The 14,181-nt window shown below is 39.6% G+C and overlaps 1 protein-coding gene across 1 annotated transcript in view; it reads left to right on the top strand.

The window, feature by feature from the left end:
* The first annotated feature begins 1,133 nt into the window (after nucleotides 1-1,133).
* Nucleotides 1,134-14,181, top strand: part of LOC127654081 (VWFA and cache domain-containing protein 1-like) — a 121,504-nt gene continuing 108,456 nt past the window's right edge. The window contains exon 1 of the mRNA XM_052141060.1: nucleotides 1,134-1,562. Within this exon, the coding sequence (XP_051997020.1) occupies nucleotides 1,314-1,562 (249 nt within the window). The 5' untranslated portion in view covers nucleotides 1,134-1,313. The remainder of the gene's footprint in view (nucleotides 1,563-14,181) is intronic.

The following is a 14,181-nucleotide window of genomic DNA, read 5'->3' as shown; positions in this document are numbered from 1 at the left end:
GTAATTTTAAGTATTTGGGGACAAACATAGATGCTCAACTTAGTTTTATATAGAATACTGACAGCATTTGTAAGAAAGCTCAACAAAGGTTGTATTTGATCAGGAGGTTAAATCACTTTGGTGTGAGTAAGAACATAATTGAAATGGTCTATAAATATTTAGTTGAAAGTATTTTAACTTTTTAACATGACCTTGTGGTATAGTAATTTGAGTGTTAAAAACAGGGTTAAGATGACCAAGATTGTAAATGAAGCCAGTAAGATAATCGGCAAGACACAGAGACATCCGAATGATCTATATACATGTAAAGTCAAGCAAAAGGCTTTAGTGATAGTAGGGGATGTGTCCCACCCTCTTCATAGTGAGTTTCACCTCTTGCCATCAGGGAGACGTTATAGGCAACCATGCGCAATGAAGAAAGTATATCAGTTATCTTTTGTGTTCAATGCTGTTAAAACTTTAAATGCAAAGGATTGGTGACTTCTGTCTTGTCTTGTATGCCTTTTTAAATGTATATTTATATATTGTTTGTGATGTTTTGTATGGTGAAGCCTTAAAGTTGCATTCAGTATTTTATTTATTTACTTGTCATTTCGTCTTGTACTTACACTGACACCTAGGGGCATTGGGTGTAGCATTATTCAAACTAATAGTTATGTGTTACTGATGCCATTGTAGAAATTCATAATTCACAGCCATGTCGACACACACATTTAATGTATCAAGTGTCCAAAAACAGAGCAATTATTACATTTAAACAAATGTTATTCAGTTGGCCATGTGATTCCAACATGGCAGCCCCCATGAGGTGACCCTCTCCATGTAGAATAAAACAGTTTTAATAAGGTTACTGATGTGACTGGACTGGAGCCTTCATCATTTGTGTCATGATTTTATAGGCTACATGTTTCAAAATGTACATTTATTTCTTTAGAAGTAACATTTTGAATTTGAAAAAAAAAAACTGAGTGCCTCTTTAAGTGTCTCAACGGGTAAGGAAGTCAGTTTTAACAGAACATGTCTGTTAAATCCAAATCCAGCTGCTGTGGAGAATCCATGACGGTGTTTGGATGGCGCGCGCCTCCTACTTTTCACTCCTATTGTGATGCTCCGGTTCACACACACACACTTTACCCAACAGCCAAAGAAACTAATGTAGTCCTCTTTGCCAGCATTTGAGTTTTCAAAACTATGCCTCGAAGCATCTTACTAACGTTGCTGGAGTTCGGAAAGTGGGAAAAGTGAGCAGGTAAAATTAAGAAGTAATCGGTGAAGTTTTTCGGCGTTCCCGTGCAGGAGCGCATTGAGCCATAATGGCGAGCCGCGCGCGGGTAGGATCCGTGATTTTACCACGATTCTCCTTCGCGGCATGGAACACACATTCCCGAACGTACTGGAATAACTTAAAGATTTCAAGGTGGATTCTGCTTGCCCTGTTGGTGTTTGTTTGCGGTGGATTTTGTGGTGCAGATAGTGAGTTTTCTATCATAGAAGAGGCTCAAGTTTTAGCTGTGCAGATGAAGAAGCTGTCTACTCAGGAGCTCGGCGTTCTCACCATGCAGGTAACAAATCTCACCTTTCTAAAACTAAAACCTGGTATATTTTATGCAGTTCCACATATAGTAATGTTCCGGGGATTTTCCCTAGAGGATAATGTCTTGTGGTTTGTCTCGCTTCACTGATCTTGTGTAACTTTGGAGTGTGAAATAAAGTACAAGTTGTATTGGAGTAGGCATAGTTGAAAGTTGCTGCAAGTTCTGTTGGCTACTAATAAATAATGCCATCATACACGATTGTTATTTTAGTTTATAATAGAAAATGTAAAGGCCGAACCTTTTGAAGTTACTGGGGCTTTTAAAAATACGTTGACAATGACAGTCTTCACAATTGTAAGTTATTGATGCTTTATCTACAGCATCCATTTAAAGTCTTAATATGATCATTGAATACACTGTAAATGTGTTCACTTAATTTCATGTTGTTTTTAAGAGGTTAGAATATTCCTCTATAGGCCTATTTGAAAAATCTAAATGTAAAGCCGCAGATGGCACATTTTCTATACACAATGACAAGCAGCTTTTTTATAGGCCTAAGGCATTTGTGTTTGGGTTGCTGTAAGAGCAAATATTCTGTATTATATAGGCTACATATCTGACAATGTTTTATTTTAGAAAATGCCTTTTCAAAGAATGATGTGGCGCCGCCACGCTGATTATTTCAACACCGCAGGATTTACGCAACTAATTTACGGGGGTGTATAATTGACCTAACACAATGTAAACAAACATTAATGGTCCTAATATAGGCACATTTTTAAAATTTTTTTTCTGTATATTTTGGCGTAAAATAGGACCATTTTCTCGACAGGTTTCGTGAGAATTATCCCAACGCATTTAAGAGTGTGTTTTGGCAACAAATGGCTAATTTGGTCTTGGCGCTGTGATGTGTTGGTGGAAAAGCGCGCACTTCAGAGGGAGCGCGCACTGAGGTGGTCAGTAGGGGGCCAGACCCAAATGGCCTTTCATCTATGCCACACAGTAATGCTCTCCTTGCTCCTACATTCTTGTTTGTCTCACTCAGTTGTTAATAATATGTCTACCTCTCTCACACACTCGCACACTTCTTTCCCTCTCTTCCTGCTGCTTTTGGACATGTAATTGGTTGTAAATCAAATGAATGAGTTACTCATACAGGCACATTTACAAATTGGCAACCTCCAACGAATATCTGTTGTTGAGATAATTTTTTCCTTCACTTTGACTTGAGTTGTGTAGTTAGCTAGAGTCATTTCCAGAATCCGACTATCTGCTTCCAGTTTAAATATTGCTGTTCCCATAAAAACATATCCGGCCTAATGTTTCTTCAAACCGCTTTACACCTGCATCCTAGCTTTGATTCAAGGAATTAGCTGTTTGTATAAGGCCCACCCCAGTGTTTGTTAAAGGTGACGAGTTGTTGTTAATGTAATGCCTTGATGCTCAAATGGAATATATATATATACTGAGGTTTAGTTTGTGTTTGATAAACCAGAATGACACTGTTGTGGTTGCTTAAGAAACTAAATTCCTATTATTTTCCCTCAACATTTCACACATTTATGGATCCCTATAATTAAAGGCAACAATTCGATAAAAATGTGTAAAAAAATTTGTTGTGATGTTAATCCAATAGTTCTTAGATACTTGTAGTTTGGGATGGGTATCGATTCTGATTTTCAAGCTCTAGAATAGATTCGATGCCCATGATATTTGATTCGATTCGAATTCATCCGATTAATTTGGAGATATTTCAGTTATAACGTCCCCATTTTCTTTTAAAGTGCTATAAATTATACAGGAAATCTTCTAATTTGTACATGAAAATATTTAGAATTTTTTTTTTACGACTGCACAAAGAACTGCACAGTTCAGTTGCTATTTATAAAACCGATATAATCAACACTACCAAATCTAAAGAAACTTTAAAAGTAAAAAAAAAAAAAAAAAGACATCTTGGGATTTTAAGAATCGATAAAAGGCTAGGGCTGGGCGATATGTCTTAAAAAAAAAATCTCTGTTTCAACCTATTAACGATATTCGATCTTGATAATTATGTATTTGCTCTAAAATGGCTAAAAATTGTTTGTTTTTTTTCTTCCTAATTTTATTTATTTATTTTATCAGAGGAACCATCATTTAATCCAAACAGCCATTGTAGCCAAGTAGATTAGATATTTTAAAGACATTAAATAAATAAAATCTAATAATTCGTTTTTAATTAAATAAACACAAGGGAGAATGAAATGCATATCATTTCATTGATTTGCACTTTATATTTATATTTCATACACAATGATACATAGTAGCTTCATTTACATCGTCAGCAAAATTATCTCAATTATAATATTCAATATATCGCCAATCCATGTTGATGGCCAATAGGATAAGTCTTATTTTCAGTTCTGTATTGATAATTAACAATCTTATTTGCTTTGGCAATTTATGAACATGGCTTAGTTTATTTGAGCTGGGTTGCTTCCATAAAAACTCAATAACACCTGTTAAAAATTATCAGCACTGAGTGTCATAAATAACATTTTGGCTTGGGTATAATTGCTTAAATATTTGAGATATTGCTCTCTAGGCTTCTCTGAGCTTCCTCTGTTTCTCCATCAAGCTCTTGGCTGTGTTTTTTCAGCTGAGGCCTCCTAATTGAATAATGATGGTCATTCTAAATTAACCTGTGTAAAAAGTAATTGAGACTGGTAGTGAATTGATAATTCAGACCTAGTTGGTGCTTGAAAGCTTTTATTTTCTATCTCTCCTATTTGCAAAATACTCCCAGGTAATTAACTTAAAACCAAATCCTTTTACGCTGTATGTAATTTATGATATGAGTGTGATGGAAAAATTTGTGTTGTGGTCATAGAAAATCCTCAAGCTTTTTATGTGCACTTGAAATATAAGCCTGTGGACTAATGTTTACTTTAATTGTTGTCTTTGCACATAAGAGTGAATTTTAGGTTTTTGGTTTTGTTCCTGACAAAGGAACGTGATTTAGTAAGCATTCATTATGCTGGGTTCATAAATGGAAATTCGTTCTGGTTTGAAGGACTTTCAAAGTCTCTGGGTGGGATGATCTCTGATGAAATGGCCCATTGAGACAGAGCCATTGCAGATGACCCATCCAGTTTACTACAGTCCATCCATCAACTAAAGGCCATTGGGGTCCCTTCAAAGAAGTCCAGTCTGATGGCCACCCCCTTCTAATTCTGTACTAGTCACACATCTACAGATTACTAGGCAATTTCTTGTAAGCCAGTTCGGTTACAGTAGTGGGGCTTTTCCACTGCATGGTACAGCTAGACTCTACTCGCTTTTTGGGGGTTTTCCTCTGTGGATAGTACCTGGTCCTTTTTTTTAGTACCAACTCGGTCGAGGTTCCAAGCGAGCCGAGCCGATACTCTGTAATGTCAAAACCCTGCAGATCACTAGTTGGACAGAGTGAATCGTCACTACCAGCGTCACTGGATTTGCGACACGGGACATCAACCTGCTAGTTTTAAACTAAACAACAGTGATAGCAGTATCATTTGTTCACACGACTTTCGAATTGTAAAAAGAAATGGTTGTACGCAAAACCACGCCGTGGTCAATAAACAAGGTGCAGACGTTCCTCTCGTTAGCAACGAACGAAACGAAAAAGTCTTTCAATAGACCGGCGAGCAATGGGAGGGAGAGTGCCCTGGACTCGGCCACGGCATTGTTGGGGTCCATGGTGGACGATGGTAAGTTTTGTTATGTTAGCTCTATATTCTGCTTGAGAGCTTCACTTTTAGTTGACCAGCTACTGGAAAGCTTGCTTCTAAAACAACCAGGCCAATTTAACTGTTACACTTGTGTAAAATTACCATGCAACAACTGCTTTATGCAGCACAATGATCTAGTAGCTAACAGCTTGCGGTGGTGTGATTTAATTTATTTTTTTATGGTCAGTAATGTTTGTGTTGTGTTTAAGATTACGTCATGGGAGTAGAGGCATCGCAACTATGACGATCAGCCTATAATCCCACCCACGTAAACTGCAGTGGAAAAGCAAGCGCAGAAAAGTAATGTGAATCGAGTCGAACCGTAATGTGCAGTGGAAAAGTGCCATAGGTTGTTTCTTATGAAGGGAGTGGTTTTTCAGCCATGATTAATTTGCTCCCGAGTTTTTTTGTGTTGACTGTCCGCTTTGTGATATTTTGAACTACTCCATGCTTCAGTGCACACACCTCTCTGTGGGAACAGCCACTGGTCTTGCTCAGAGGAACCGTGACCTGCCATTAAATTTCCTGGATTGTGTATAATTGGTTTTCTTTGAAATTGGTTGAAGATTATTCTGATGACTCAAGCTCAGCCCTTACAGAAAAGTCCTGTGGTGGTACCATGGTATAATTATGGTGATACCATGGTGCTGAATGAATAGCTTATACATATACCATGTTATTTACATAATACTCCAAGGTGCTTCAAATAATTCCATAGAAATATCATGGCAGAATTCTCTGAAAAACCATGACATTACCAAGGTAACATTTAGCAAAAAACATAGTAATACCATTATACTTTTTGGTTTGTCAATGAAAGGTTTTCCTTATTGTTTACCTTTTAATGAAATGACTGTTGACATTTTTCATAAATGTATCATAAAACGGTACAGCAAGCCATAGTAATTGCCGGAGATGAAATGTTATTGCTGACCATGAAATCAGCCATATTTTTTGCTTTAAAAATTATAACAATGACCTTGTAATCACCGTTACGGCTTTGAAAAGAACAATTTTGCATTGATACAGCATGTAGTGTCCTTTGTATTATCACTTTGGAAAGCCTCTTTAGTATTATCAAAATAATGAACAAAGTGTGAATGAGGAGAAGTGTCACAAGGGAAAAATTGCTGATTCAAGGATGCAGATGTTACATAAAACAGTGATATAACACATACTTTTGGCATGAAATGACAGATGATCTTGCTGGATTCAAAACGGGCTATTCATCCAGAATTGTTTTTCTATATATACATGCATCAGATGGACGATTTAAGATATCAATTTATAAAAGAACTTTGACTTTAAAAAATGCATTTTTATATGTTCTATTATTTATGCTGCATTTTGCTTTTTTTAGCGCAAGAATTCATTTGGGCTGAACAACTCCTAAGACTGTTTCATAGCTATTGAATGTGTATCATGGTATAAACGTACAAAATATTGTTATGCTTGTGAGTTTTGCCACTTGAACTCTTTACTCTCTGTGAACTTTCTTACATGCAAAACAAATCATAATCTAAAGCCACTTTCACAAGTGTCTTGTTAAAAGACAGTTCGAAGTTGTTAAAAAAAAATTTCTACTAGCAACAATTACCTCACGAGGGATTCCTTTCCCACTTTTCTGTCCACCTGTTTGATAGTGACTATCACAATATAAGAGTCATCACTGCTATATGTTTCATACCATTGTCCCTGTCCTTTTATCCCTTCAGTGATTTAAGGGATCCTGTTGAAACCCCTCTCTGTTCGGATACCAGACTTGAGTTAACAATCTAAATAGAGCGTTTCTCGCCGACCCATCTAAACATTTGTATGCTTTGATTTGGCTTTCGGTGAGGGGGAAAAAAGGCTATCCCTGCACTTCTTTCACTGTGTATCACCATAGCAAAATAAACCTCAGCAAAGCCATTGTGCTGGATTTTTAATTCACGTGAAACTTCACCAAGAGGGCTTCTCATTGCACTGCTACGATGCGCCTATTATTGAGCGACCTAGTTAGAAAATCTGCTGTGTAGAAGCTTTTGAGAGGAGGTCTTTCATTCACAATCTCCCAGAGGCAATCCCCCCACCCTTTCACTTGAAGAAGAGCCTGCCTTCTGTAGTACCTTTTATTAACCAGGAGCTGTAATTAACCGACCTTATTTAATCAGTTTGGGCTCTTTCTCTCTCACGCACGTAGCAAAGAATAGAAGCTTCATGGGAACTGGCCTTTGTGCCACACTCAAAAGGTCCTTTCAGTAAGTTCCTGCAGGGTCAACCTGGAATGGGACATTTGGCCTTATCACGGAGTCTTCAATAGGGAGGTATTTAAACACCCTGCTTTATCCCAAGGGGGATGGGGATGGGAGACTAGGGCCCCACAGCACTCTTAAAAGTGTGTGTTTTAATGTTTGTTGGATGTCTATGCGGGATGGCTTGGCACTTGTTCCCTCTTCAACCTTTCTTTTTTTTTTTTGGGACTGATCTACCTCCCCCCTCTCCTTGGACACAGCAGGCCTCACATTCAGAGTGAGAGGTGAGAAGGGCCCTTACTGCATTTAGACCAGACTGTTTTTCCATTTCACTTTTTCTGTTTCTTTTCTTTTCGAACTGACAGCTCCCTCTCCATAGTCCAGACCATCCTGATAACCCTCCTGTGCTTTTGTTTGTAACTGTGTAAAAAGAGTAACAGAAATTGATAGGATTGAAGGGTAAAGGATCAGGTTTTTTGGACACATAGGACTTGAAATGCAGTAGTTGAGAGTTTAAAGGAATAGGTGACCAAAAAATTAAATTATGGCAAGACGCGTTGTGCTAGGCTTGACTTCATTGACATTAATCATCATCGGTTCTTGCATTTTTTGTTATCAATCATTACTGATGGCTGACCTTGTATGACATGTCAGAAAAATATAGTTTTGGAATAGCATAATGGTAAGTAAATGATTTAAATTTAAGTGAACCATTTATTTTTATATGTAGCATTTCATATACATATTTCTTGGGTGAATGTTTTTCCACAGTGTCAGTTGGGCTTCCACAAATCACAATGTGTGGGGCTATCTGTGATTCTTCACTTTAAAAACCCTTAAGTGTTGTAGCATGCGGTTTGTTTTGTTCTATCACAGCTTTTATCTAAATGGTGTTGATATAATCTTGGAGTAGCTTTTTCTGTTCCTGGTTGTTATTGATTGTTGAGAGAAAGTACATTTTAAATGGACAATTTCTTTGAGTTTCTTGAGATGCATGTGTTTTGTATAAAGGGGCTAGTTTTACTGGGTGTTGAAGTATCTAAAGGCTGGAATGTTTCTGTGTGGGAGGAGCAAATGGAGGTCTAAACAGGCCTGAAATGTCGCGTTATAGTGTGAGAACACTGTCTATGTAGCCAGATCCATTTAAATTGAATCAATGAATGAATAGGCTAACTCCAGTTCATTAATCCTGAACCCTCTGAAAGGCTTTCTAAGCTGCAGTCATTGGGCCAATCACTTGCATGTTTTTTCAAAGTCATTCACAAACATTTAAGTGAAATTTGTTTGAAATTTACTCTGAGTGGACCTTTTACTTTACGCTCCAATAGACCAGGCCTCGTTTTATTAGTTTCGGGGACTGTTTTCCATGGAAGCAAGCAATTGTTGCATATGTGAAAAATCTTGCAGCTCTTTCTCTGTCATAGAGGAAGGAGCTTAGATAGAAGATGGATAAGAGAGGGAGGATGAGAGAAGCCACGGTGCTTGGTCAGTGGGGTCACTCCCTGATTTAGAGATTAAAGAGGATCTATAAATGCAGAGCTCTGTGGTTTGTGTCCCATCCAAGCCCATTTATCTGATAACCTTTGAGATTAAAATGTAGGTAGGAATTAAGAGAAAGTCTTTGCTTGGAGATGGACATTCCTTTCGTGCATCCTCCATAGCATATAAAGAGCTGATAAGACAGCCTGTACTGTTGTGTACGCTCAACGTATGCGTGTAGTGCCCGCACAGAGCATAACAAATGCAATTGTTCCTCATCCGAGTTAAATGGAGGAGGGATGAATGCCTGAAGGTGAACCACCTGTGCTCTGAAAGGTGTGGTTAGGACCTTAGGCATATAGCCTTTTCTGGGTCTGACAGTGGCTTTTGAAAGGCCGGGGCCAGACTCCAGACATGAATTGTTAATTGATAGTGCATGCAGGTCAACGACCCGCTTTACTGAGGCCAGAACCAGTAGTAGTGCTGTCATAAATGAGAGCATGCACAGATTGACAGAGTCCAAAGGCTGGAAGTGGGGCCCTGCGAGAGCTTTTATGACTAAAGTTAAGTCCCAAGTTGGCACTGTAGCTGGGCGACATGGGTTTAATCGTCTTGCTCCTTTAAGGAACTTTATGATTGAATCATGCTTGCTTATAGTGCCGCCAGCTTAATGTGCGTGATACGCAGAGAGTCACCACATACACTTTGAGCTTTGACTGAGTGAGTCCTGCGTCTTTAGTGTTTTTTTTCTTCTTCTCTTTTTCTCCCCAATTTGGAATGTCCAATTCCCAATGCGCTCTAAGTCCTCATGGTGGCGTAGTGACTCGCCTCAATCCGGAGGGTGTAGGATGAATGTCAGTTGCCTTAGCATCTGAGACGTCAACCAACGAATTTTGTCATGTGGCTTGTTGAGCATGTTACTGCGGAGACCTAGCTCGTGTGGAGGTTCACGCTAAAATGTTATTGCATAACATTGTGAACAACGATATTCCTTTAGGGGAAGATGCATTTGGGGGAGATGGGGAACAGTGTTCTGTGTCTCTTCAGAGCAGACCCGGAGGGAACCATGGGCTCTGCTTTCCGCTTCAAAGGGCTGTGCCCGTCAGGAGCGCTTCTGCTGCGTGGGGACACATGGCCGGCCCTGAATCATGCTAGTTAGCTGGGAAGGGGAAAAGACGAGCAGGAGGCACCATTTTGAGAGCAATGCATGCGGCCATGTTGCATGTGTGTCTGCGTTTATGTTTGTTTTATGTTAAGTTTTATCATTAAGTTTTATCATTAAACTGTACACTGACTGTTTAGCCAGTTTCCGCCTCTTCCTTGCCCATCTCTGACCCAGTTACTTTGGTGCCGAAACCCAAGAGGGAGGAGGGATGCGCTGTCACAGAGTCCTCGCTGCTGCCATCTGACTCGTGACTGAGGGGTCGCTGCTGGCCTCAGAGAGACGGAGGAACCGCTGCTGTCAGTCGAAGAAGGGGAGGAGTGGTTCCATCCACAAGGGGCCAGAGGACTTTCTGCCATCTGCCGGGGGAAGAGCGAGCTAGTGTCCGCCAGAGGGTGGAGGAGCGGTTTTGGACTGGGCAACAGCGTGTCCAGGAACCGGCGGACTCCCTCCTGTCTCTGTCGCTCTGCCTCGCTCTTTCCCTCTCCCCTTTCCATTCCCTCGTCTCTTCCAGGGCTCCAGAAAGTTCACGGCTGGAAGGGCAATGCCTGAGTTTGGCGATGCAGGAGTGTGACGAGGAGGACACATGGCCGGCCCTGAATCGGGCTAATCAACCAGGAGGGGTATAAAGATGAGCCGGGGGCACCAGTTTGAAAGCTATAGAAATGCATGTGGCTGCATTGCATGTGTGTCTGCGTTTGTTTGTTTTATGTTGAGTTTTATCATTAAACTTTACGTTGACTATTTAGCCAGTCCCTGCCACCTCCTTGCCCATCACTTACCCATCACTTACCCAGTTACACTCCTTTATTCCTTTTCAATGCTTTTAGAATGTTGGGGCCATTTAATTGGCCAAATGTTGAGGCCACTTTAACAAGTTTAATAATAACACATTATGGGTTTTCATTAGGGCTGGGTATCATTCAAAAATGTTCGATACCGATATCTTGACTTCGATACCGGTTTCTAAACTATTTTTTTTTCTCGATACTTTGGTCAACAAAAAAAAAAAACATAGACTGCAGGGAAACAACGCTGGTTGGACACTAGGTTATATGGGATCATTTTCGGTAAACATGGTTAGGGTGAAGCTTACACAATAAAGCAAGACACCTTGATTTCAAACTTTTGAACTTTATGTTTTATTTATTTTAACTAAAAGTTCAAATGAAACTGGAAAAAAATAAGTGCATTGTTATAAATAAGTGAAAATGTGTTGTTCAACTTTTTGAAAGATGGCTTTACAACAGTTGTGAACATCTCTCTGGCAAAGAAGCTTCATCCTTGAATTCTCTACCTGTAGGGTATTTTGTTATTCCAGGAAATTATATCATGTGTGTGAATAAATAAATTTTGTTCCCTCATTCACGATATATATATCCAATTATATCAGAAACCTCGGGGCTGAGGATTATTGAATATTCTTGCTTCATTGATTTTGCATTGAAAATTTAAATAATTTATTTAAAAAACTAAAAACTTAAAATCAAATACGATTACAATTTTTAATCTAATTAATTACATGGTGTCCCGATTAATTAATCGCATATACAAATACCTTGTTACCACTGTGCAGGCTGGTGGTGGTGGTGTAATGGTGTGGGGGATGTTTTCTTGGCACACTTTAGGCCCCTTAGTGCCAATTGGGCATCGTTTAAATGCCACGGCCTACCTGAGCATTGTTTCTGACCATGTCCATCCCTTTATGACCACCATGTACCCATCCTCTGATGGCTACTTCCAGCAGGATAATGCACCATGTCACAAAGCTCGAATCATTTCAAATTGGTTTCTTGAACATGACAATGAGTTCACTGTACTAAAATGGCCCCCACAGTCACCAGATCTCAACCCAATAGAGCATCTTTGGGATGTGGTGGAACAGGAGCTCGTGCCCTGGATGTGCATCCCACAAATCTCCATCAACTGCAAGATGCTATCCTATCAATATGGGCCAACATTTCTAAAGAATGCTTTCAGCACCTTGTTGAATCAATGCCACGTAGAATTAAGGCAGTTCTGAAGGCGAAAGGGGGTCAAACACAGTATTAGTATGGTGTTCCTAATAATCCTTTAGGTCAGTGTATATGGTACTGTAACTCTCCTCTATTTTACTCAGAGCTCTGTGTTGAAGATTGGCACCCTCTCACCACCCAAGACGAAGCAGGAAATTACCTCAGATAATGTCTGAACTTTGACTCGCTCTCCTTTGCAGTGTGTACTTTGAAAGATTAAAAGAACCTTGACTCTGAGGTCACTAACTGGCTGAAATAAAGAAGCCTTCCAACTTTGAATGTGTGATATGAAAAGGAAGAAAGCTGTTAGAGCAACAAGCAGCAGCTGTGTTTGGCTATGACTGTCTCGAGCTGGGCTTGCCAAAGACAGTTATTTTATCTTCCCAGACTGACTGGAAATGCAACACCTATGTTAGCACAGCAGATGAACTTAGGTGTTAGGCACGAGAGTACATTTCCCCTCTCTGATATGTAAACATTAAAAAGGGATTCAGAAATCATTTTTATTGGCCATGATACAGCAGTTCCTGCCTCATGTCTCTTTGTGGACTGTTTAGAGGCATTTCCAAAGTAATTCATATTTACTGATTCCTGTTCCCTATAGACCCAAAAGAGATGCTGCACATCTGGTCTTAGATAAAGCGCCCTTGTCTTGTGATTGCTTTAACAGTCTGGACCAATTTACTGCCTGATTTACTAGGTGTTTTTGTCTCAGAGAGAGAAAGAGAGAAAAAAGTGGGCAAGTTTGTGGGAGAATATGGTTGTGCTCATTCGTAGCATGTGCACTTCTCAAATAGTACCCAGCAGTGGTCCTCTTGGCACTCATGATATTGTGTGTGTCTCTGTGTGTCTGTGTGTGTGTGAACCGTTCCAATGCCAGTGTGCCTTTTAAAGGAGTCTTGGGGACAGCGCTCTGGTGTCTGCTGAAAGAAGGACTGTGTGTAGTGAACAGCTTGCAGCAGAGCACTGTGGGAATGCAGGTGGCTGAAACAGGCCCTTGTTATAATGAGCAGTGCACTCTGTGTGTGCATGTCCACTCTATTTAAATGCTTGATGTGGTATTTAATTCATAGTTGGCCTGTTTACAGTGCAATTACAATGCCAATCACAAGTATAGACACAATCAAATTAATATGTTTTTATGGTCTTAAAAACCTTTTGATCTAAAGACTTGTGCTTAAGTGCTTGAAAATAATTTTGTAGGCAGAAATTAAATGGGAACTACTCCAATACTTGAACTTAAAGCATCTCAGGTGGATTCTCAATTAAGTTAATTGAGATATTGCACAGAGTGTGCAGACCTGTAATGTAGGCAAGGTTAAATACAGTTTAAGTCAGAAGCTTACATACACCATAGACAAATACATTTAAACAATTAATGTTTTTCAAAATTCCTGACATTTAATCATAGAAAGCATTCCCTATCTTTGGTCATTTACATTACATTTATGCTAGTAAATGGATACGCTTTTATCCAAAGCGACTTACAGTGCACTTATTACAGGGACAATCCCCCCGGAGCAACCTGGAGTTAAGTGCCTTGCTCAAGGGCCCAACAGTGGCATCTTGGTGGTGCCATAATAATAGTAGAGAATTATTTATTTCAGCTTTTATTGATTTCATCACGTTCTCAGTGGGTCAGAAGTTTACATACACTTTGTTAGTATTTGGTAGCATTGCCTATAAATTGTCTAACTTGGGCCAAACTTTTGGGGAGCCCTCTGCAAGCTCACAATAAGTTGCTGGAATTTTTGCCCAGTCCTCCAGACTGAACTGGTGTAACTGAGTCAGGTTTGTAGGCCTCCTTGCTCGCACAAGCTTTTTCAGTTATGCCCACAAATTTTCTATCGGATTGAGGTTAGGGCTTTGTGATGGCCACTCCAATACCTTGATTTTGTTGTCCTTAAGCCATTTTGCCAGAATTTTGGAGGTATGCTTGGGGTCAATGTCCATTTGGAAGACCCATTTGTGACCTTCCTCATGATGCCATCTTTTTTGTGAAGT

Source organism: Xyrauchen texanus, chromosome 13 (genome assembly GCF_025860055.1).
Source record: "Xyrauchen texanus isolate HMW12.3.18 chromosome 13, RBS_HiC_50CHRs, whole genome shotgun sequence".
NCBI classification, from domain to species: domain Eukaryota; kingdom Metazoa; phylum Chordata; class Actinopteri; order Cypriniformes; family Catostomidae; genus Xyrauchen; species Xyrauchen texanus.
This window is presented reverse-complemented; position numbering and strand designations above follow the sequence as displayed.